Below are 23,647 nucleotides of genomic sequence, written 5' to 3' on the forward strand. Positions count from 1 at the left end.
GGGGTGACAGTGGGATGAATTGGGAGATTGGGATGGACATATATACACAAATATGTATAAAACGGATAACTAATAAGAACCTGCTGTATAAAAAAAATAAAATTCAAAAAAAAAAAAGTCCTAAGATATGGTGGCACTAGGCACAAGGCAGCAACTGGCTCTGACACTTGTTTCCTTTAAAAGAGTGAAGTGTTCAATTCACTTACCCTGCCATCCACAGAATGCCTGCATGTGTACTCGAACCTACGGGACATTTGAGTGCTTGCTGGTTTGGAAGAAGCTAGAATTGGCTAGAACGGCCTGAAATGGTAACTTTTGAACTGAGACCTGCAGCATCTAAAAACAGGGTGATCACAAGTTCTGTGCCTCAGTCTCCTTATCTGTAAATTAGGGCTATCAACGCGCAGTTGTGGGAAGGATTGGCGATGGAGTAACGCAACGGTTTGGCTCGAACTCGGCGCCAGAGCGCGTGACTACGATCCACGCTAATCCAGGGAGGCCCCCGGACCCAATAACGACCGGGCCCCCCGGCGCTGCGACGCATCGCGGCGCGGGCCTCGCTCTCCACTCCTCCCCGCCGCGGACCCCAGCGCTCCGCAGAGGTCTGCCCCGGGGCGCCGAGAGGCGTGGTTGGCTTGCGTGGACCTGGCGGCAGCCATGGCCTCGGTGGTGGAGTACAAGGGACTCAAGGCCGGCTACTACTGCGGCTACTGCGACTCCGAGGAGGGCAAGGCGTCCTGCGGTGAGTGGTCCGGTCGATGGAGCTGGTGCGGCCGCCTTACGTCCAAACCCCCGCACCGCCCGCCGCGTCCGGGCCCTCGCGAGGGAACACCCAGGCCCTGCTCCCCAACTCCCGCTTCCCTTTCCCACTCGTTTCTTCCCAGACCGTTGTCCTTCACGTTCTGTTTCTTGGTCTTATCCTCACCGAAGATGGTGGTCCCTCTCGGAGAAGGAGCGGAAATAGCGGAAGGCTGCCCTAGGTTAAGATGGCGCGGGCGGCGTCAGCGCGGAGGGGTTCGGGCGAGGGCCGGGCTGTGGGCGCCCGGGCGGCGCGGTGCATTGTGGGGTGGCGGCGGCTTTGGGCTGGGCTGCGTACCGTGTGGAGGGCCGGGGCCATGGCTTCCTCGGCCGCGCTTTCGCCCAGCATTGTGGAATATTTCGAGGGCCAGGATTTCTACCGCTGCGGCTATTGCAAGAACGAGTCGGGCAGTCGCTCCAATGGTGAGCGGGCCGGGCTGGCGGGCGGGGAAAGGCGCCGCGGCCTCGGGGCTCGGCGGTGGGCCGGGCCGACTGGCTGCAGGGACGCGCCCAGCCCCTGCCCAGCTGCTGTCTCGTGGAGCGAGTGCGGAACGCGGCTCCCCCTGAGCGCAGTGGCTTTCGGAATTAAAAACGGACCTCACCTTTGATTGAGCAGGGAAGCTTCTAGGTGCTCATTCTTCGCACAGGTGCTCGGATGTGCGAAATAATGATTGTCTCGCAGTAGCCAAGTGTGGAAACAGGTGTCCATCATCAGTAGGAGACGGTTGGGGAGCGCTGATGCTGCTGTGAGGGTGTCCCCGAGGGTCAGGGCAAAACGTGGGGTGCAGGACAGTGAGTGTCGGGTGGTGTTGTTGGTGTAGAAAACGGTGTGTGTGGAAAACACACGAGCGCGGGCATCCGTGGATAAAATGTCTCTGGAAGAATATAGAAGAAACTAGTGACCGTAGTCGCTGCTGGCGAGGGGCCCTGTTGGCCGAGGTGCTTGAAAATTTTACCAGGTGCTTGGGTGCCGTGTCATTTCTCCACCCACCTCGATGACGACGACAAAGCCAGCCTACAGTACCCTTCCCCGCCATGATTCAGTTTTCTTTCGGAAGATTTCTTGTTTGTAAACAGAACATCATGTTTATTTCCTGCCGTGTCGTGCTTTGGCAAAAGTAGACACTTATTTTAAAGAATAATCTAGCATTGTGGAAAATGGGATGTCTATGAAGATGTAAATTGGGGTGGTTTCGTATTAAAACAAATGTATGTCCTACCGTAGGGGAATGATTTGGGCGATTATGGTGTGTCCGTTTACTCGTTAATTAGAAGTGTTTATTAGGTGCATCTTGTGGGTGAGAGGGGGTAGAGTGTAGTATAACGCAGTCATTAGTGACGGTGATGAAGATGAGTTAACGTGAAAAAACAGAGTCTTGGGTTAAACGGAGAACATAAGCAGTATGCAAATAACATATGTGATATGGTTACAGCTCTGGGAGGAAAAAAACCCAAATGGTGACAGTGGTTGCCTTAGGGTATTAGAGATTTTTCCCTTCTCTCTTTCAGAATTTTAGTATTGTGATCATAATATCTATGTAACAAATACTTTATATTAAACATGTCTAAAATTAATATTAGGTCCTTAATTATTTTTCTAGTAATTTTAGTAAGAGAAAATCGATTAATATAGATGTTCTCTAAATTCTGTGGAAAAAACCTACTTTCAACCTTTTCACTTAGATAACTGTAAATTTCTGTCATCTCGATTTTAATAATAATCTTTACTATAGGGCACCCCACCTATTGGGTAGGTAGGTTTTATTATACCTATTTTACAGATGAGGAAATTGAACCTCATGAGTAACTGGGTGTTAATGAGTGCCCACCAGGCTTCTGGACATTTCTGTTGTACACATGCCTGTGCTTTTCTCACTACGCCCTGCTCGATCAAGCCTATCTTTATCTTTACATACTGCTGATGCAGTTTACTGTTTACAAGAATAAAATTCACTTTTCTTTACCATTGATTCATTGTTTTCTCATAGTCTTCATTTTTTTCATGGTTGCATAATTATTTCATTATATTGATAACATCATAGTCCCTGTAATCAATTTTCTGTTCCTGGGCATTTGGATTACTTTCAGTTTTTATACTTAAAAGGAATATTGCTGTATGTATACTTTTGTCCAGTGTGTAAGACTATGGTGTAAACAAATAAAAATCAGGAGAATTTATATGCACAAGAAAACATTTGCTTTCTAATTCTTCTAAAGAGACCAGGTTATTAAATTATTGGGGATATTATGACTTAAAGGTGTGATGTAATTTGATTGCAGTGAAGACCTAAATTTATGATGCCATAGAGACTGTTGACTAATCCTGAATTGCTTGTGATCACTTTGTGTGCTTGATTTTTAAACTTAAGATAAATACATCATGTATTTCATTTGTGTTGTGTCAAGTATGAAGTATGTGCAGACTTTCATTTCTCCAATATGAGCTGGATTTTTTTTTTTTGCTTCAGTTTTCATATTTTAAAGATAATTCTTTGGATTTAAAAAAGTAAAAAGTTCCACCGGCTGTAATTAACATGGCACTTATTTTTTAGGCATGTGGGCACATTCCATGACTGTACAGGATTATCAGGATCTCATAGACCGAGGATGGCGAAGGTAAAGGTCCTTAATACAAAGATACTTCTTTTTTTAAAAAAATATTTATTTATTTATTCATTGATTCATTCATTCATGGCTGTGTTGGGTCTTCATTGCCGCACACAGGCTTTCTCTAGTTGCAGTGAGCGGGATCTAGTCTTCGTTGCAGTGTGCGGGCTTCTCCTTGCTGTGGCTTCTCTTGTTGCGGAGCATGGGCTCTAGGTGCGCGGGCTTCAGTAGTTGTGGCTCGCGGGCTCTAGAGCGCAGGCTCAGTAGTTGTGGCGCACGGGCTTAGTTGCTCCGCGGCCTGGGAGATCTTCCCAGACCAGGGCTCGAACCTGTGTCCCCTTCCTTGGCAGGTGGATTCTTAACCACTCTGCCACCAGGGAAGTCCCAAAGATACTTCTGAAATTACTCAAGTTCTTCTTATAATTGAAAAATATTATTTGCCTTTAAAATGTTTTCTTGTTGTTGGAAAGAGGTTTAAGAAAATTTTTATTATATTTTGTGTGTAGAGATTTCTTTCTCCTTTTAAGGGTGTTTATTAGGAAAATTTCACACATGTAGAGAGAACGTTATAATGAACCTCACATACCTATCACCAAGCTTCAACAGTTGTTAACATTTTGCCAATCTTGTTTCATCAATTTTCCTTGCTCCTTTCAATGGACTGAACGTTGGTGTCCCGTCCCCAAAGTTCATATGTTAAATCCTAACTCCCAGTTTATGGTATTTGGAGGTAGGGCCTTTGGGAGGTGATTAGGTCATGACGATGGATGGGATTATGAATGGGATTCTAGTGCCCTTATAAAAGAGGCCACAGAGAGCTCCCTTGCCCCTTATGCTATGTGAGGACACAGAAAAGATGAACCAGGAAGCTTGTCTTCACCCTACATTAAATCTGCTGGCACCTTGATCTTGGACCTCCCAGCCTCCAAAACTACGAGGAATAAATTTCTGTTGTTTATAAGCCACTCAGTCTATGGCATTTTTTTAAAGTCTTTATTGAATTTGTTACAATATTGCTCTTGTTTAGTGTTTGTTTTTTTGGCCCTAAGGCATGTGGGATCTTAGTTCCCTGACCAGGGATCAAACCCACACCCCCTGCATTGGAAAGCGAAGTCTTAACCACTGGACCACCAGGGAAGTCCCCTCTGTGGCATTTTGTTACAGCAGCTCCAGCAGAATAAGACACTACCCCCTTCCCCTCCTCCCACAAAGTTATTTAAACCAAATTGCAGATATCATGTCATTATACCTGTATTAAGTATGTGTTTCTAAGAAGGATTTTCTTTCTTAACGTCTCCACAATAGCATTACCATACTTTCCAAATTTAATAATAATTATTTGATGTCGCCAGTTACCTAGTTTTGATTAGATTTTCTGCTCGTCTCAAAACAATTTTTTATAGTTGGTTTATTTGAATCAGGATTCCCTTAAGGTCCACACATTGCCTTTGATAGCTGAGTTTTTTTGGCAGCTATTTTTATGTAGATGATTTTAGAATAACTATTAGGTAAGTTTCTTTACATAAGTATGAGCAATATTAAGTGCCCTGTGCCAATACTCCCCAGAAGTCATGGGATTGAGCACAGTAAATGAAACTTCACAGCTTTCCTTAAACATAATAATGAGGCCCAAAATGTAGATAGATATAGGTCAGATGCTGAAAGACTTCGTGTGCCATGATAAGGAGATTTTGTGTTTTTTTTTTAACAGTACAGGGGAGCTATTGAAGGCTTTTATGTCAGAGAGAAAAGGGATGGAATTTGGGATTTGGAAATGATCATTCAGATAGCAGAGAGGTGTCTGAGCGGGTGATTCTGAAGGCAGGAACATTAGTTCCAGAGATTATTGCGGTGTCTATATGTGAGATGGTGAGGACCGCTGTCATCATGGTCAGTAGCAGTGACTGTATATCAGGAGATGGATCGGATGGATCATAAGACACATTTCTGAGACATTTTGGAAGTAGATCGCTTGCTGGCAGGATATGGAGGTGCATTAGAGGGAAGAGTCTAGGAGGACTCCCAGGTTTTCGGCTCGGGAACTGAATTCATGTGTGTTTGCTAGAGCTGCCATGACAAAATACCACAGGTTGGGCAGCTTGAGCAAGAGAAATTTATTTCCTCACAGTTCTGGAGGCCGGAAGTCCAAAATCCAGGTCTCTACAGCTTTGGTTTTTCCTGAGGCCTCTCTCCTTGGTTTGCACCTGGCTGCCTTCTTGTGTCCTCACATGGTCCTTTCTCTTTGTGTGTGCATCCCTAGTGTTTTGTTTTCTCTTTGTGTGTGTATCCCTAGTGTTTTGTTTATTGTTCCTTTTTATGTCCAATTTCCTTTTCTGATAAGGATACCAGTCAGATTGGGTTAGGGCACATTTAAATCTGGACAAAATTCGGCTCGTAAATTTATGACTTTGCATTAACTGAGATCCAGAAGGCATGGAAAGGATTAGATTGGTTTGGGGGTTCATCGTGCTGGTGCCCATGGAGCCCCCAAGTGTGGATGTCATAGGCAGCAGCACACATCAGTCCCACAGCATCCTGGGCAGTTTTCTCTGACTGCCCTTTTGCTCTTGAGGGTGGGTGGTAGATGGAGTCATGGGAGGGACTGCAGATGCAGATGAGAGGGTAATTGAGGTGATTAACCGTGGAGTACGTTCGGAAAAGAAAAACCTGGACTCTGGTCCTTGGTATACCCACGTTGCAAGATCATTTAGCTTATGAAAAGTAACTAAACCTAAATGTTTTTACACTGTTGATTAGATTTTTACCCTAATTAATTTTGTACTCCTGTACTAATCTACTTTGCTACATATGAGAAATGTGTACAAACTTAACAAAACTATTTTATAATTTTAGAAGTGGGAAATATGTGTACAAACCTGTCATGAATCAAACATGTTGTCCTCAGTACACAATAAGGTAAGAATTTCGATTAATATATATTCTATTAATATGAAGATTGTGTATAATTTTTTAGTAGAATCTTGCTTTTTAAAGTGTCTATTTCTGTCTAGGTAGACATTTTTCATAAAGAAAAGCAAAAAAGTTTTTTTCTACATACTCGTACTATATCCATGTGCCAATCAATAGCTTTTAATAATACTGTTTGGTTTAGATATAAATATGGTATAAAGAATGCACTATTTAGCAATCTAGTCAGTAACACATGAAATATTGGGAGAATATTGACAAATACTTAAATTAGTTTTAGATATCAAATTTTTATCACTTTAGCTTATGGCTTTGCAGTTCTCTAGTGTGTTACTTGACACTGGTTTCATTCAGGCGATGCCACAGGATCCTATATAAGGGGGAGGAGGGCTGACACTTAATCTGCCTCTATTCAGAGTCTACTTTTCTTCACTGGAAAACTCGAACTAAAAGTCTGTTTTCCTATAGAGTGTTTGCTTGATTTTTCCTAATATCTTGTGTTTCCCCTGTGCCCCCCTTACTCCTCCCTAACATGGGAGGATTTTTCCCTTCTCTGATTATGAAGGCCCTCCTCCTCCCCTCCCTCTTCCCCTCTTCTGGTAGAAAATAGGGAAGGTACGTTAACATTGTGAATATGTCTGCAGTTTCAATGTGTATGTATACTCTAGATAAAAAAGCAAACACAGTTGTGTCCATCATGCTTGGCAGGTCCCCACAGCTGTCTCTCTTAATTACTCTTTTTTTTTTTTTCCCCTTAATTACTCTTAACTTGTTTTGGGGTTATAGACTGTTTTGAGAATTTGACGGTTGCAGATCCTCTCTGCAGCAAAACAAAACAAGACAGGGAGCTGTATAGACAAAAATAATGCAACATCTAACATATTAGTTTTAGGGTGATCACTGACTTTGAATAATTCACTGCTTCCTGGTTAAGAATCCTTTCTCTTACGTAATTGGTCAAAGGACTGGTACAATAAGGAGAAAAGATGGATGTCTGGTTTGCTGACAGCATCTCATTTAGTATAAAATGACAGAGTAGCTTTTTCAGCTTTAGTGTTTATGAAGTGGTGATGTCTTCAAAGACAGAAGTCATTTTCCTTCCGGTAACAATTTATTATCGGATTATGGCTAGGATTTTGTTGAAATAAGTCTGAAATTGATTGGCCTGAACCCTTAGAATCTCTATTCAGAAAAGGCCAATTTCAGTGGGTTAAAGAAAAAGATAAAAGCATTTATAATTTACTGGGTGCCTGTCTCATACAGAGCACTATTCCAGGTATGTTGCCTTTATGAAAAGGGATTCAGGGCTTCCCTGGTGGCGCAGTGGTTGAGAGTCCGCCTGCCGATGCAGGGGACACGGGTTCGTGCACCGGTCCGGGAGGATCCCACATGCCGCGGAGCGGCTGGGCCCGTGAGCCATGGCCGCTGGGCCTGCGCGTCCGGAGCCTGTGCTCCGCAACGGGAGAGGCCACAACAGTGAGAGGCCCGCGTAAGGCAAAAAAAAAAAAAAAAAAAAGGGATTCAATTAACATTGCAAGAGAAAGTAATTATAAAATGTGACTTTCTTTTTGCATTTTATAATTTTACATGGAATCAAACATTTCCCGAATTGTTGTGCTTTTTTTTTTAAACAATATAGACAAGAGTGTAAGCTTTTTTTTTTTTTTTTAACATATTTATTTATTTATTTGGCTGTCCCGGGTCTTAGTTGCGGCATGCGGGATCTTCGTTGCTGAGTACTGGCGGGATCTTTAGTTGTGGCATGTGGGATCTAGTTTCCTGACCAGGGATCGAACCCAGGCTCCCTGCATTGGGAGCACAGAGTCTTAACCACTGGACCACCAGGGAAGTCCCTAATTGTTATTCTTTATACAACTTTATTTTATATGTTGATCTTCTGGAGTCATTTTGCATATTCTTTTGGTTATTTTACATTGTTTACTACAGTAGTTGCAGTGAGGCCTTATGTAAAGGCAAGGTGGTCTAGCCTACAACTTAGCTTCTTGTTAGGCAGCTGCTAGGACCTGTCCAGTATGTGAGTAAAAATGAGGATGAACTTCCCCGTCTATGAATTTTTTTTTTTAATTTTAATTTTTATCAATATTGCATATGCTAACAATTTAAAGAATCAAATAGTTCTATAAAGCTTATTCTGCAAAATAGCAGTCCTCTGAAACCCTCCCGCCTGTCTCATTTTCTGTTTTCCCGGTGCAGTCACTTTCAAATCATTTAACTGATTCTTCTGGATTTTCACCTCTATCTTTAAGTGACATGCTTATATAATTATAATACTTGATTTTTAAAAAATTGGTCTTCTTCATTATCTCTGGGCTTCTCTCTTTGAAAGATAAGGATTTAACTTTATTTCACCCCTCTTCCCCTGTCACATTCAAGCTCCCATTTGTCCTCGTCCCAAACTTCCCAAATTAGAAATATTATCATTTTGGATAGATGTAGTCACCTCATTATGGCTGTGTAAGTAAGCTTCACAGCTCAGCCATGTAGTAGTCCATGATTACTTTCTCTTTCCTGCACATGTTTTTACTTTCCTGGTGTTGATTATTGCCATTTTTGTTTGCGTAGTCTTTTAGGTTCCTATTACCAGTTTATCTAAAAATGCTCCCTAAGAGGTGTAAATTTCCTCTTGGTATGTTTAGATGCTTCAGGTACTCTGTCATTTTTATCTTCTTGATGAAAATCTCTTGTGGAATCTTCTGACCTGCTATGATCTGGACAGGTTGCCTCTATGCCTGATGCATCACTGTCATCCTAGGATCTCTTTTTTACTGTCATCTAGAGGATTCTCTTTGGGTCTTGATTTGGATCTTATCTCTTCTACCCTCTTTCTTGTATTTATTATTCCTTCATTTTAGTGAAGCACGTCTTCTTATAGCTTCTTGAGAAAAAGTGCATAAGAGGTAAATTTTTTGAGACTGTCTGAAAATGTTTTCATTGACTACTCAAACTTAACTTACAGTTTAGCTAGGAACAGAAGTGTAGATTGAAAATCATTTTCCTTTAGAATTTTGAAAGCTTTGCTCCATTGTTGTCTTACTGCTGTTGAGCAGTCCATTGACATTCTGATTCTTGTTCCTTTGTCCAAAACATGTTCTTTCTCTTTGGAAGTTTTTTTGTCTTCAGAGTTCTGATGTTTCATAGTAAGTTTGGCAGTGAGTCTGTTCTCATTCATTGCATATGGACTTGAGGGACCCTTCTCATCTAGGGGCTCCTCCCATCATGTCCTTCAGTTCAGGGAAATTTTCTTGTATTATTTTATTGATCCTCTCCTTTCCATTAACCTCGTTCTCTTCTCTAATGTCTTTATTCAGACATTGGAACTTTTAGACTGGTACTCTAATTTTTTTTTCTCTTCAGTTTTCCATGTCTTTTGGGAGATTTCCTCACCTTTATTTTCCAAGTCTTCTGTCTTCTATTTAACTTTTAATTTCTTCTTATATCTTATTATATTTTTACTTCTAAGAGGGATTTTTGTTCTTGGACTCTTAAATTTTTTGAGATTCCCTTCTTCCTATATACTGTATGTCTCTATCCTCCCAAGTTACTTTCTCCAGGTTTTTGGCACCTATCTTTGTTTTAGAGGCCCTCCTCGAGTGTCTGGTGATTCCAACCTTCCAGTGTCCCATTGGAAATTTTATGTACCCTGGTGGGTCTCGTTTACTGTGGGCTTTAAGTAGGGTGATCTGGCTAGCCTGTTCTTTGGGAGAATCTCTGAGGTCAGTATTTTTAGTTCTGATCACATTCTGGAAAGAAAGTATCATCTACTGATGTTCTGGGGCTGGGTTGGAGAACTGGGTCTTGGAGGTCTCAACATTCAGCATGTATACTTCCGTTTACGCTTACTGTTTGCAGTACACTTCCATTCTTTTCAGCTGTGCCTGTATCCCTCGACTAAGAGGCCTTATTTTTCCCTTTTCTGAAAAGTTTGCAGTTTTCTGCTGGGTTGTGTAGAGAGTCATATGTGCAGAGTGGGGGAGAGTATCAGATATATAAATCGCCTCCAGAACAGACTTTCAAGGACTCTTCCTATTTTCACTCTTATCTCCCAGGGTATCAGGTATGGCCAATCCCTGAGACTTTTAGGGGTAATGTAGAGAAAATTGGATATTTTTTTGGCTTTTCCCAGTTTTGGCTTAGGATTCAACTTTTCTTTGGTCTGCTAAGTCAGCTATCACTTGTACATCTGCTTTCTAGCTTCCAACATTTTTCCCATTATTTTTTTTCCTAGTGGTATATGTCTTTTTTTAATAATCCTTTAACTGTATTTTTGTGAGATTTGGGGTGGGATTAGAGGCTACATTAAACCCTGTCCTATTATTCAGAACTGATTTTATTTCTTCACAGTTTGAGTTCACTTTTTAAATATTTATTTTGCTTTCCTAGGTGCCGACCTTTACAGTTTCAGCCATCAAAATCTCACAAGAAGGTTTTGAAAAAAATGTTGAAATTTCTGGCTAAAGGGGAAATTTCAAAAGGAAATTGTCAGGGTAAGATGAGATGGGGGTCTAAAAACTGTTTACCTTAAATAGATGTTTCTTTCCAAGGTTCTCACTTTCAGTCATTTCTTAGATAGGGGAAGGAGGTCCAATACAGTCAGGTACTACTGTTACTCTGATGATGATGACTGCTCTTAGCACTGCTGTTACTGTTACCACTGGCCCCCAAATCAAGGATATGGGGAATATATGCCAGGGAAAGTCTAGCTTGGGAAGAAGAAAGGACCATTTTATTTATTTTTTATTATTTTTTTTGTGGTACGCGGGCCTCTCACTGTTGTGATCTCTCCCGTTGCGGAGCACAGGCTCCGAACGCACAGGCTCAGCGGCCATGGCTCACGGGCCCAGCTGCTCCGCGGCATGTGGGATCTTCCCGGACCAGGGCACGAACCCATGTCCCCTGCATCGGCAGGCAGACTCTCAATCACTGCGCCACCAGGGAAGCCCGAAAGGACCATTTTAAAGATGTGATTTCCTGGAGTTTATTGAAATTTTAGTTTTCACAGTTCTTCGAGAACTCTTAATTTTACTTGATCCTAATAATATCCTTATGAAGTAAGTAGAAAGTGATACTGTCTCTGGAGAAATAGATGCTTATCTGCAACTCACACAAGATTGCATAATCACAATGCTGAGTGAAGCTCAGAGTTTCCATGTTTGAGTAAGGTTTTTAGTAAATTATATTACCTGAAGTTGTCTCTTATTTTCTGATGAATTCTGAATTGTGAGTGAATTTCCTAAAAGATCATTAGTAACATTTAATTAACTTGGGTTACAGATACTTTGCTTTTTCAGTGTTTTTGCTGCCTTTTTTTTTTTTTTTAATGTTTTCCTATAGGTACTACCTAATACATGACCATAAGCATTGGGAATGCCACCCATTCTTAGAGCTCTTTCTCACTTCTGCCATAGGAAATGCCTAACTCTGGGAGCCTCCCACCCCTGTCTTAGCTTGTTAATTCATTCCCCAAGTATGTTTTGAATGCCTGCGATGTTCTAGTCCCTCTTTTAAGCACTGGAGATACAGTGGCCAGCAAAACAGGTTTGTTCTTTGCCCTCATGCACTGTCCTTAACAGAGCAGAATTCAGGACAACTTGGAGCAGACTTGGCAACAAAGAGGCCAGAAGGCTCTGGGTCATATTGGAAACATCAGAATTTTGGTGTAACTCTGTTTAGTGTTGTCAGTATATAACCTTAAAGGTTAAACAGATTTTCGTGGTTAGTCATTATGCAATTTTTTTCAGCAGCCGGGAATCATGTTCTGAGTTTCAAAAATTAATACTTAGATAAGTTTTGAGGATGCTGTCCATTTGTAAATTGAGGATTGCCTGTTTTTTTATGTAGCTTTTACATTTGGTTTTTTATTTGACTTGTTGTACGCTTCTGAATTATTTATGTCTGCACCCAATCATAGGAGTGATGTACTCATTAGGGTAAGAGACTAAACAGCTGTAACAAAGAGACACCAAAATGCAACGACTAAAAAATGATAGAAGTCTGTTTCTTTCCTCACATAACAGTCCAGTGTGGGTGTTCCAGGTCGGCCTGCAGCCCTGCTCCCCAGCCCCCCACCCCCCACCATTCTGAGATTCTCTTCAACATGTGATTTTCAAGGTCGCTCTGGTTTTTACTAATCGAGCCAGTGGGGAGGGGAAAGGGTAGAAGTTCAGGGTTACAAATTTCCTTTAAAACAAGTGAGGCAAAATTGAACATGTCAGTTTGGTTCTGTTCCATTGGCGAGAGCTTGATTACACCTTGTGAAGGGACTGGCACGCTCCCTTGCCAGGGTGCCACAGTCTTAACTGCAGCCCTGACCTTGGAAGATGGGAGAATGGATCTGGTGGACACGCAGTCGTCTCTGCCACATTGGATAAAAGGGGGCTTTTTTTTCCTGTGTGTATTTTGATTGTGTCAAATGGCCTGGCTGATGGACTTTGATCTCTTTTGATTTATAGATGAGCCCATGGAGCCCACCATGGAGGATGCCGTTGCCAGTGACTTTGCATTAATAAATAAATTGGATATACAGTGTGACCTTAAAACGCTCAGTGATGACCTCAAAGAGAGCTTAAAGAGTGAAGAGAAGGAGAAAGAAAAGAGCTCAAAGAGGGAAGAATCTAATGAATTAATCCAGTCACAAGATATGGAAGAGAAGTTGGACTCTGGTGAACCATCACATTCAGTAAAAGTGCATACAGTTCCTCAGCCAGGTATTGAAAGTTTGTTATCAGGCCATATTAAAGTCGTATTAAATGATTTTCTTTGTGCTTGAGACATTGTAATCCCTGGGCGCTCTCATGAGCTAAAAAAGTGAATTACTCATGAAATCTGTAAAATAGATCACCGTTTTATATACCTTATTATTACCTGGATTTAGGTGAACAAATTGTTTAAAAAACCTGAAATAATAGCCTTATTATCCCCTAACACAGACATTTTAAAAGAGTTCCATTTCTTTTTACTACCTTAAGGCCTTAGAGGTTTGAGAATAAAATTTTTTGTCAGTGAGAGGGTATGGTGCTAAACATTTTTATTTTTAGTGTTAAATGAGACAAAGTTTTAGATATTATGTCCGAAATATAGACATTGTGAAATTCTTCACTTTATCATTAGATTTCTTTATGCAATCAAAATTAATTTTAGTTTGAAAACTTCCAGATTAAAAAGAAAAATTTCCAGGGAGTTCCTTGGCAGGCCTAGTGGTTAGGATTCCAGGCTTTCATTGCCGTGGCCCAGGTTCAGTCCCTGGTTGGGGAACTGAGATTCTGCAAGCTGCTCAGCCAAAAAAAAAAAAAAAATTCCACATTTTGATATTTAATCTCACCTTTAATAAGGTGAGTCTTCTTTCTGTATTATCACTTAAAAAGAATTAGGCTTAGAAAATTAGAAAATTTATCCAGCGTTAAATGGATTTATTATATATATGTGTGCACGTATGTATGACTCTTTCAACATTATTTCATTAAATGTCAATTTGCATAGTTATTATGCTTCAGTTCTTGAGTTTGTTCTTATATTTATTTATACAAAATAATCCAAGGGAGAGATTTTTTAATATTATTTTAGTTTTTTGTTTAAATTATAAGTTACATGTGTTAAAGCACAGAAAACTTGCGTTTTTACTGAATAGTTTTTTTTAATCTAAAGATCTCATGGCGTTTAAATTGTTCGTCCGAGATTATATCCTAATTGATAAGAATAGTCCAATAAAATATTTTGAATGGTTTAGATAATTTCTTTCAACTCTTACTCTCTTGGGCATTAGGGTCGGTCAGTTTCTTTACTATTTTTATTTTTTATTGTAAAAATTACTTATAGTTTATAAAATTTGAAAAACCTTCATTTTGGAGAATTTCGGAGACAAATGTAGACTGAATATTGTAATGGATTTCCAGGTACCCTCCCCTCATTTGAAACAACTATTGACTCATGATGTCCACTCTTTTTTTCTTCTAGTTTTAGTGAGTTATAATTGACATACGGCACTGTATAAGTTTTAAGGTGTATGGCATAATGATCTGACTTACATCGTGAAGTGATTCTCACAATAAGTTTAGTGAATATCCATCATCTCAGATGGGTACAAAATTAAAGAAATAGAAAAAAAAATTTTTTCTTATGAAGAGAACTCAGGATTTATTCTCTGAACAGCTTTCATCTATAGCATACGGCCATGTTCATTATATTTTTCATGTTGTACATTACATCTCAGGTAGTGATATTTATCTTACAGCTGGAAATTTATACCTGTTGACTTGCCTTCATCCAGTCTGATCCCTTTTTCTATGAGCTTGTTTGTTTGTTTGTTTGTTTTTGAAATGATGGCCATTCTTACTCTTCCAGTATTGTATTGAAGCAAATTCCAGACATTGTATCATGCTGTATTTCAGAATGCATCTCTAAAAACTAAGTACTTTAAAAAACATTCACAATACTGTTATTGCACCTAAGTAAAATTCCTTAATGTTGCTGAATATCCGTTATTTAAATTTCTAATTTTTTTTTCAGTCTTTCTTTTTTTAACTTTTATTTTATTTATTTATTTTTGGCTGCGTTGGGTCTTCATTGCTGCGTGGGGTTTCTCTAGTTGTGGAGAGTGGGGGCTACTCTTTGTTGTGGTGCGTGGGTATCTCATTGCGGTGGTTTCTCTTGTTGCAGAGCACGGGCTCTAGGCACGTGGGCTTCAGTAGTTGTGGCTTGCGGGCTCTAGAGTGCAGGCTCAGTAGTTGTGGCGCATGGGCTTAGTTGCTCCGCGGCATGTAGGATATTCCCGGACCAGGGATCGAACCCGTGTCCCCTGCATTGGCAGGCGGATTCTTAACCACTGCGCCACCAGGGAAGTCCCAGGTGTACTGATTTTATACTGATGATCTGTTTTCATTCTGCTGAAGGAATTTATTGATTTGGGGAAATCTGTATCCCCTAAATAAACTGAAATCCTAATTTGCTGCCCACTGCAGTTTGCAGTGTGACAGTACATAAATATCGTGTGAAACAATCATGGTAAGGATTGCTTAGTCCAATGAATTAATTAGTGTAAAGATGACATAGGTGGTCTTTCATTAAAATACTGAAAAGTTGTTTCTCAGTTCACTCTAGATAGTTTTATAATTTGTTCATAATTTTAAAACTTGGGTAGGAATGTAATTTTGAGTAACTGTTAGAAAATGCAGGTATTTTTCCTTATTACTATTTACGGGATGTTGATAGGTGAAATGAAACATTGTTTTAGGTATTGGTGATACATATAATAGCTAATAAAAATAGATGACCCATTTTTTAAATTGGAGTGTAATTGCTTTACAGTGTTGTGTTAGTTTTTGCTGTGCAATGAAGTGAATCAGCTATATGTATACCTACATCCCCTTCCCTCTTGGACCTCCCTCCCACTCCACACACCATTCCACCCATCTAGGTCATCACAGAGCACCGAGCTGAGCTTCCTGTGCATTATAGCATGTTCCCGATATCTGTTTTACGCATGGTAGTGTATATATGTCAATCCTAATCTCCCAATTCGTCCCACCCTCCCCTTCCCCCCACTGTGTCCACATGTCTGTTCTCTACGTCTGTGTCTCTATTCCTGCCCTGCAAATAGGTTCATCTGTACCAAAAAATAGATGACCCTTAATTGAACAGTGGATACAGTTTTATGAGCTGCACATGCATTAACACATTTAATCCTTAGGAACTCCACCGTTAGGACTGGTTATTATCTTTCTTGTACAGACAAAGAAACTTGCCCAGGGTCATCTAGCCAGGTGTGACAGAGCTCACCTCAGGTAGCCCATGTCAGCGTATGTGCTCTCGACCAATAGGCTGTTGTGCCTCTCAGGACAAATTTGAGAAAAGACGCATTCCCTGGCCAAAGAAAATTAATTCTCTAAGGCAACACAGTGATGGCTAATTATGGAATTAGTTTTTGTTACTGGTTTATTAGACTTATTCAAAGTTTTTTTTTTAATAGGTAAATTTTGTTTTTAGTTGGAAAACATGTAGTGAAGTTGTATTATAATATGGTCTCACTATCAATGTTTTCTCATCAAATTAGTTTCTTTTGACCAGGTCTTGGTCTCTGACAAGTCCCTTAACACTCTACATCTTAATTTTCTTCTCTGTAAAATTGACTTTTATATGATTTGTGAATACTGTTTCAGGATCCTAAATTTAAAAAAAAAGCGTTTTTCTTTATTTAATTAGTGGCTTTTAAAAATATTACAAAGTTATGTTTAGTGTTAGAAAAATTGGAGAAAAGAGAACACTACAAAAAAAAAGGAGGGAAGTCCTTTTTTAAAATTTCTAAACCCAAGTAAAATGACTGTTAATATGGTGATATATTTCTTTCCAGGTTGTTTCCTAAGTATTTTAATTATATATATTTATACGTAATGTTTTTTTAATAAATTTATTTTATTTATTTACTTTTGGCTGCTTTGGTTCTCTCTTGCTGTGCGTGGCTTTCTCTAGTTGCGGCGAGTGGGGGCTACTCTTCGTTGCGGTGCACGGGCTTCTCATTGCGGTGGCTTCTCTTGTTGCGGAGCACCGGCACTAGGCACGTGGGCTTCAGTAGTTGTGGCTCGTGGGCTCTAGAGCGCAGGCTCAGTAGTTGTGGCGCACGGGCTTAGTTGCTCCGCGGCATGTGGGACCTTCCCAGGCCAGGGCTGGAACCCGTGTCCCCTGCATTGGCAGGTGGATTCTTAACCACTGTGCCACCAGGGAAGCCCATGTTTTAACATTGAATAATGACAAATCCCCTAAAATTTCTACAGCATTTAAAATGGCTGTTTGATATTCTGTTGCTTATTTTAAAAATTGTGTAATTCTATAATTGAGCATTTAGATTACTTTGAGGTTTTCATTTGTGTTCATTATTTGCCTCTATCCCTTATGATTTTCTTGGGATAGATTCCTTGAAAACAACTTCCTAGATTAAAGCGTACTCACTAAAATTTATGGTTTATAATAGTAAAAATTGTTATATTCTAAAGGATTATCAGTTTGATATTTTCTCTTCTAATTAAAACAAAACTCTAATTGGAGCCAAACTAATGAGACCCCCTCAGTTAGATAGAGAAGGACACAAATATCTTGAACTAAGCAAGGATATTTTTTCATTAAAAAAAACCTGCCAGAGTATGTTCTGGGATCAGTCCTCATTTACACCTGGTTCCTAAGCATTTATCTCTGTCACCAGTGATAAATGCTTAGGTTTCAGAGAAATGTCCCTCAGAAATGGGCTGGAGACAGCAGTGTCGTGAAGCAGAAGGTATTTGATTGTGTTCTTTCTGCAAAGGCAGAGAAGTGGATGAATATGTAAAAGAAAATGTTTCAACAATAAGAGCTGCCTGAAAAGTTTCTGTTACTATTTACTTTCTCTGGCAGTTCTTCTTCGAAGGTAGAATTTAAAGATCAACTTAGGGGTCTACACCATGAGCCTCTGAAACGTCTACCCGAAGCTAACCTAACAGTTGGAACTCTTTGTACTGATTTTGTGGAACCTTTGAGACCTTTAAAAAATATTTCTAGAGCCAAAAGTGATTGGTCTAATATTTTGAAATTCTTTTTTAGGCAAAGGGGCAGATTTGAGTAAGCCTCCATGTCGAAAAGCAAAGGAAATCCGGAAAGAAAGGAAAAGGTTAAAACTCATGCAGCAGAGCCCAGGTGGAGAACTGGAGGGTATCCAGGTTCAGTGTCAGCCACCGTCTTTGTTCCCACCCAAGGCTAAATCCAACCAGCCCAAGTCACTTGAAGATTTAATTTTTGAATCTTTACCAGAGAGTGCATCACACAAGTTTGAGGTACTTTGGAGGGTGTTTTTTGTTTGTTTGTTTTTTGTTAGCTACTTTGTTTTTTTTCACTTGAGATCATACAGTTGATGTTTTGCTGTTTATATAATGGGAAATTAAAGTGAATTGGGATGGAGTGGCATTTATATTTACTAAGTTAATTGTTACTTGAGAAAAACCTTTTTTTTTTCTTTAAGATTTAAAAAAGTAGGCAATTGGCTACTAAAGTTGTGAAAATTCTAGTTTTAGTGTGTTATTATTTGAGGTACTCTGGCTTTTTGTATCTCTTGACTGAAATTTAGTAGAGTGAAAAATAAGAAATACTGTTTTAAAATTTCATTTTTGGCAGTTTTGGTTTAGGTAGTGAAAGAGAATAGATCACAGCAGGCAAATCACTGTTTCATCCATTCTAATATTCTGATCTTGATCAAGGCAGCAAATGGTATTACATATGCAAGCCAGCAGTTAGGACTTAACTAAACAGTCCTAAATGTACTACTATAATCCTCTCATTAATTCCCCCCAAACCAATTTAGGCATAGTGTGAGTATGCCTAGTCTTAAGAGTATTCCTCTTATTTTTCCCAAATTGATTTATATTCCAGGTTAAGTCTAGATTTTTCAGTATTAGTTTGGTATATTTATAAAATTTTTTTCTAAAGCATTAGCCATAATGATTTTATTATATTCTCCTACTTGATTAATAACTGGTCAGCCTTTGAATTTACAGCTTAATATAATCTAAGGACATCACTTATCACTGAAAAACCTGATATTAAACAGTTACTTTGGTGCAGTTTAAATCTTAGGACAATATCTATTATCAGATATGTGTTAACAACTCTGACTATTATAATTCCTTGGCTACTCTGTTTTGGTATTGACTTTCTCCTTCCCAAATTGTAAGGAGAATGGAGCACACTATTGAATACTTACAATAGTTTATCAAGAGGTTTTTATCTTTTGATCAAATAGTAATGTATTCAGGGCACCAGGCACACCTAATATAACAGTTCTTCAGTAGGCACCTTTTACTTTTTTAATGTAATGATATCCAGGATGGATAGATTTTTGTTATCCCCTGGGTGTCACTCTTTCATGAGAGCAACTACTTCTCGTGGCACAAGAAGTTTCCAATTGGAAACAAGAAGTTTCCAATGACACCCGTCTATTGTATTACATTTGATTTTGTGTTTTACTCTTCTATTTTGCTAACATATTTTAACTGGTTAGTAAATAACGTTAAAATAAATGTTAGCCAATACTATGTACAATTACTGCTTTTAATGCATCCTCATTTTAGATACGAGGAAACTAAGGCACAGGGAAATTAATTTATTTACTTGACTAAAATGGTGACTTTAAGATTTGTGTAAAGGGAATCTGACCTTAGAGTCTTCATTTTAAACTATGCCATGAAATAGGAGCACTCTTTGAGGGTTGTCTTTTACACTTAAAGAAAAAAGTTGTAAGTTTAGAGTTAATGATGCATGAAAGAGTGTCCAAAAAATATATTCACATTTTCAGTCTTTTGGATTGTTTTACTGAAGGTGAGTTGTGTACAGCTAATATTAAAGAGTATTTATTTGTGTCTGTGTCTTGAGTGCCAGAAGTATTCTACTCGTTTACAATAGAGGCAGTCTTGCATAATTCAGTCAGTCTAAGAGCTTAGTCTTAGAATTTGGACAGGATCCTCTGCCTTCTTAATGAGTCTATAATTTGGAGAAATAACTTTTTTTCTTTACTTACTAACCGGTTGATTTTTAATGTTAAAATACTACCATTATATGTTCATGCTTTAATATTTGTATTGGAACTTTGGGGCTTTTTTGGGTGGGAATAACTTAATGCATATTCCATGGAATAAATAAATGAATTAATGAGCATTGTTTTTTAACTCCTTCTGAAGGTGAGGGTGGTGAGATCATCTCCACCAAGTTCTCAGTTCAAAGCCACATTTCAGGAGTCTTACCAGGTCTATAAACGCTACCAGATGGTTGTTCACAAGGACCCACCTGATAAACCAACTGTGAGCCAGGTCAGCAGGCCAAGTGTAATTTTTCTGTACAAATGCAACTTTCCCCTCTATTTGATATCACTGTGTGAATTCTTGGTTTATTTGTGGTACATTTAATTTATATTCAATTTGCAGTGTATCTGCAAAGAGATAGGACCATGGAATATTGGACATTCTGAAAGTGCAGATTTTACCTCATGCCATGTTAAGAGCCTTTCATGTATAATTTCAGAATGGAAAGTAAAATGAAGTATCTCTATTTAAAGTCACTATGTTTAGATGCATTTATTTAAGAGTTAGTGAAAAGGCGATCTCTAAGTTAAAATATTTATGAGAGAAAAGTAAAAAAACACCCCACTATATTTATGGTAGGCATACTTTGCACAACACAGTTAATATGCTTTATCTCCATTTAAAAGTCATGTGTAGAGAAAGTTGATAACAACTAAATTATTCTTCGTTGATGTACTACCCATACACAACTGAGTGGGACTAGAAAAGTAAGATAGTAGAATGTTTTAACTGAAGTCCTCATATACTTATAATTTTACAAATCAAATTACCCAAGAAAAATCTGGAAGGGGAAAAAGTTTAAAGCCCTTAATATAAGTAGAGGTGACACAGGTAGTAGCAGTTAACATGAGCAGCAATATTGACTCTGCTGTATGCAGAGAACCACAACAGGTAGATAGAGAAAAAAAAACAAAAAGAAATTGTCCCGGCCCTTGTGAGTTTAAATTCTTCATGAATATTGGTGCACAGTTCGTGCTTCAGGCTCTGTGCTAGTCAACCTGTCCCAAGGTTTATTCGTTTTATAAAAATTCCAGCGCTGAGCTTTGGAAGTGGATTTGCGGAGATCTTACTCTAGCCTCACCTTCAGAAGCATATCATCAGGCAGAGGTGTTTCAGTAGCGTTTGCTTGTATCTTCCTTGCTCTGAAGGTGAGGCTAGTACCTGTCTCCTTGGAGGACCCCGAGTTCAAGTCGTCCTTCAGCCAGTCATTTTCTTTATATGTCAAGTACCAAATGGCCATACACCAGGACCCGCCCGATGAATGTGGGAAGACCGAGGTACCTTTTGCTAAATGTTTTTTTCCTATGTTGATGAGGTTGTCTATGAAGAAGCATAATATCAGTATCTAACCTTCTTATTCCATTTTCTTATCTGTTAAGTAGAGTTGATGATCCTTACATTGTGTATTACTGAACTTTTGTGAAAACAAGTTATACATGTGATCATTTTAAATCCCTCAGAAAAAAGGGTATGTTTTTACTCAGTGTTCTCTCCAGGAACCTGAGTGTATTGTGTTTACACATCAGTCATTGGGCTAAGACAGCAGAGGTCACTGAGTGCTCTTTGTGTGCCAGACTGTGCCACAGCACACAGGGAGGAGTCTCTGTCTTCAAGGAATTGATGATCAAATGGGAAAGACGGACCAATAAACAAATATATCTTAACAAGAAGCATGTGGGAAAAAACTCAATGTGTTGAGGTTACATAGAGCATCATTTAACATGCATTTAGTGAGGGCCTGTATTTTCCAGCTGGAGATATTTAGATGAATAAGAGATGGCATACTTTGCACAGTTGGACAGTGGTGTTTTGGAAGAAAGATGCCAACAGATGCAGAAGGATTGAAGTTTTGATTTTTTGTTTTTTTTTTAATGACATAGGATGTGTTAGCTTAAAAGAGATGATAATAAGGCAGGAGTTAATGCTGCATGTTCCCTGAGAGAATGCTGACTTCTGGGTCTCGCAGAGCCTTTCTCGGTAAAGTGTGGTCTGCAGACCAACAGCATCAGCGGCACCAGGAATGCAGACCCTCATGTCTCCCCTCAGACCTACTGAATCACAATCTGCGTTTTGAACTAGGTCTCCAGGTGATTCATATGCACATTCCGATTTGAGAAGTGCTTCCATAAGTTCCCCGTTGAGACCTATAGCTGGGGGTGGTAGCATTTACAGATGAGGATTCTGAAAGGTGCAAGAAGTTCCCTTTGATATTCCCAGGAGGTCTTAATGCCTTTCTGAGCGTTATTCTTTCCTACTACCCTTGAGATTCTGGCTTTGTGCCTGCCTGCTTACCAGGTATGGATAGTTGGGCCAAAACACCCTCATATGTTTGATGTTTTCCCGGGAACCCCTTCACCCCCTCTTGGGCTTCAGGCCTCTGTGGAGTCCATTCCTGCAGACGTAGTTCAGTGCGAAAGTTCATAGTCGTAATTGGGGAGACAGATGGGTAAGCAGTTCCAGTGCTGTTGGATTAGTAAGGAAAGCCACCTTAGTGTGGGACTGGAGGTTAGGGAGGTTCTTCTGAAGGAAGTGACATCGGAGCCAAGTCTGAAAAGATGAGTGCCACTTAACATCTGGACAGGCTCTAGGGCCGTGTTCTGTATTTAGGCATAAGGTATGATTGAGGCTTTATAAAAAAGGCTTAAATTTACATTCACTACCATCAGTAGTACTGAACTCTGGGTACATGATTTGACCTTGTGTTTAAATAGAAATACATAATGGATTTCTTTATTGTAGCCAAATAGTTTTGCTTTAATGATTCATTTTATAGTATCACATGCTTACAGCAAATTCATACAGGTGGGAAAGTTTGTATAAACTATCATAAACTTTCCCACCAGTATGAATTTGCTGTGTTTAGTACTTTGATTTCATACAAGTGAGTATATTTGGCTTTGATAAATTCTTTTACTTCATTCATAGCATTTTATTTACCTGACATCTAACTGAATTCATATGGAGTTTTCAGAGACATTTGAAATGATGTTGTTTTTCACATGGGTGAATTTGTCATCTCACTGAATGTAGCTTCTAAGAAATAACATGAAATAACATTTTGTAAGTCAAGACTCTGTACTGTGCTTTTTTCTTTATAATAGCCTTATTGAGGTGTAATTCACATACCATTATAAGTCACCCATTTAAAGTATATGATTCAGGGGTTTTTAGTATATTCACAGAGTCGTGCAACCATCCTCACTAGTGCTAGAGTATTTTCATCATCCCCAGAAGAAGCCCCATTCCCATAGTGGTCACTCCTCGTTTCTTCCCCAGACACCCCAGCTCCAGGCAACCATATTCCACTTTCTGTCTCTGGATTTCCTTAATCTACAATCAGTGTTGTACAATTCATATAAATGGAATTGTACAACGCTGGTCTCTTGTTGACTGGCTTCTTTCTCTTAGCATTATGTTTTCAAGGTTCATCCATGTTGTAGCATGTGTCAGTACTTCATTCCTTTTTATGGGTCAATTAATATTTCATTGTATGGCTATACCAAATTTTGTTTCTCTTTTCATCCATTGATGGATTTTAGGGTTGTTTTCATTTTGGGGCTTTTATAGAAAGTTTTGCTATGGACATTTGTGGACAGGTATTTATGTGGACATATGTTTTCATTTCTCGGAGGTGTATACCTAGGAGTGGAATTGCTAGGTCATAGGGTAACTCTCTGTTTACCTTTTGAGGAAGTGCCAGACTG

General features: G+C 39.4%; 1 protein-coding gene across 6 annotated transcripts in view; it reads left to right on the forward strand.

The window, feature by feature from the left end:
- Positions 1-392: 392 nt before the first annotated feature.
- ATE1 (arginyltransferase 1) overlaps positions 393-23,647 on the forward strand; it is a 163,849-nt gene continuing 140,594 nt past the window's right edge. Inside the window, exons 1-8 of one of the 6 annotated variants that reach the window (XM_081221003.1) lie at positions 393-742; positions 3,351-3,414; positions 6,259-6,321; positions 10,735-10,838; positions 12,804-13,058; positions 17,917-18,146; positions 20,043-20,171; positions 21,092-21,220. In XM_081221003.1, coding sequence (XP_081077129.1) covers positions 658-742; positions 3,351-3,414; positions 6,259-6,321; positions 10,735-10,838; positions 12,804-13,058; positions 17,917-18,146; positions 20,043-20,171; positions 21,092-21,220 — 1,059 coding nt within the window. In that variant the 5' untranslated portion in view covers positions 393-657. Of the gene's footprint in view, positions 743-1,035; positions 1,222-3,350; positions 3,415-6,258; positions 6,322-10,734; positions 10,839-12,803; positions 13,059-17,916; positions 18,147-20,042; positions 20,172-21,091; positions 21,221-23,647 lie in introns of those variants that run through there. The other 5 variants (XM_081221000.1, XM_081221005.1, XM_081221004.1 and 2 more) reach the window with 5 other exon arrangements.

This window comes from Mesoplodon bidens (genome assembly GCF_964165515.1).
Source record: "Mesoplodon bidens genome assembly, chromosome: 1".
NCBI lineage: Eukaryota > Metazoa > Chordata > Mammalia > Artiodactyla > Ziphiidae > Mesoplodon > Mesoplodon bidens.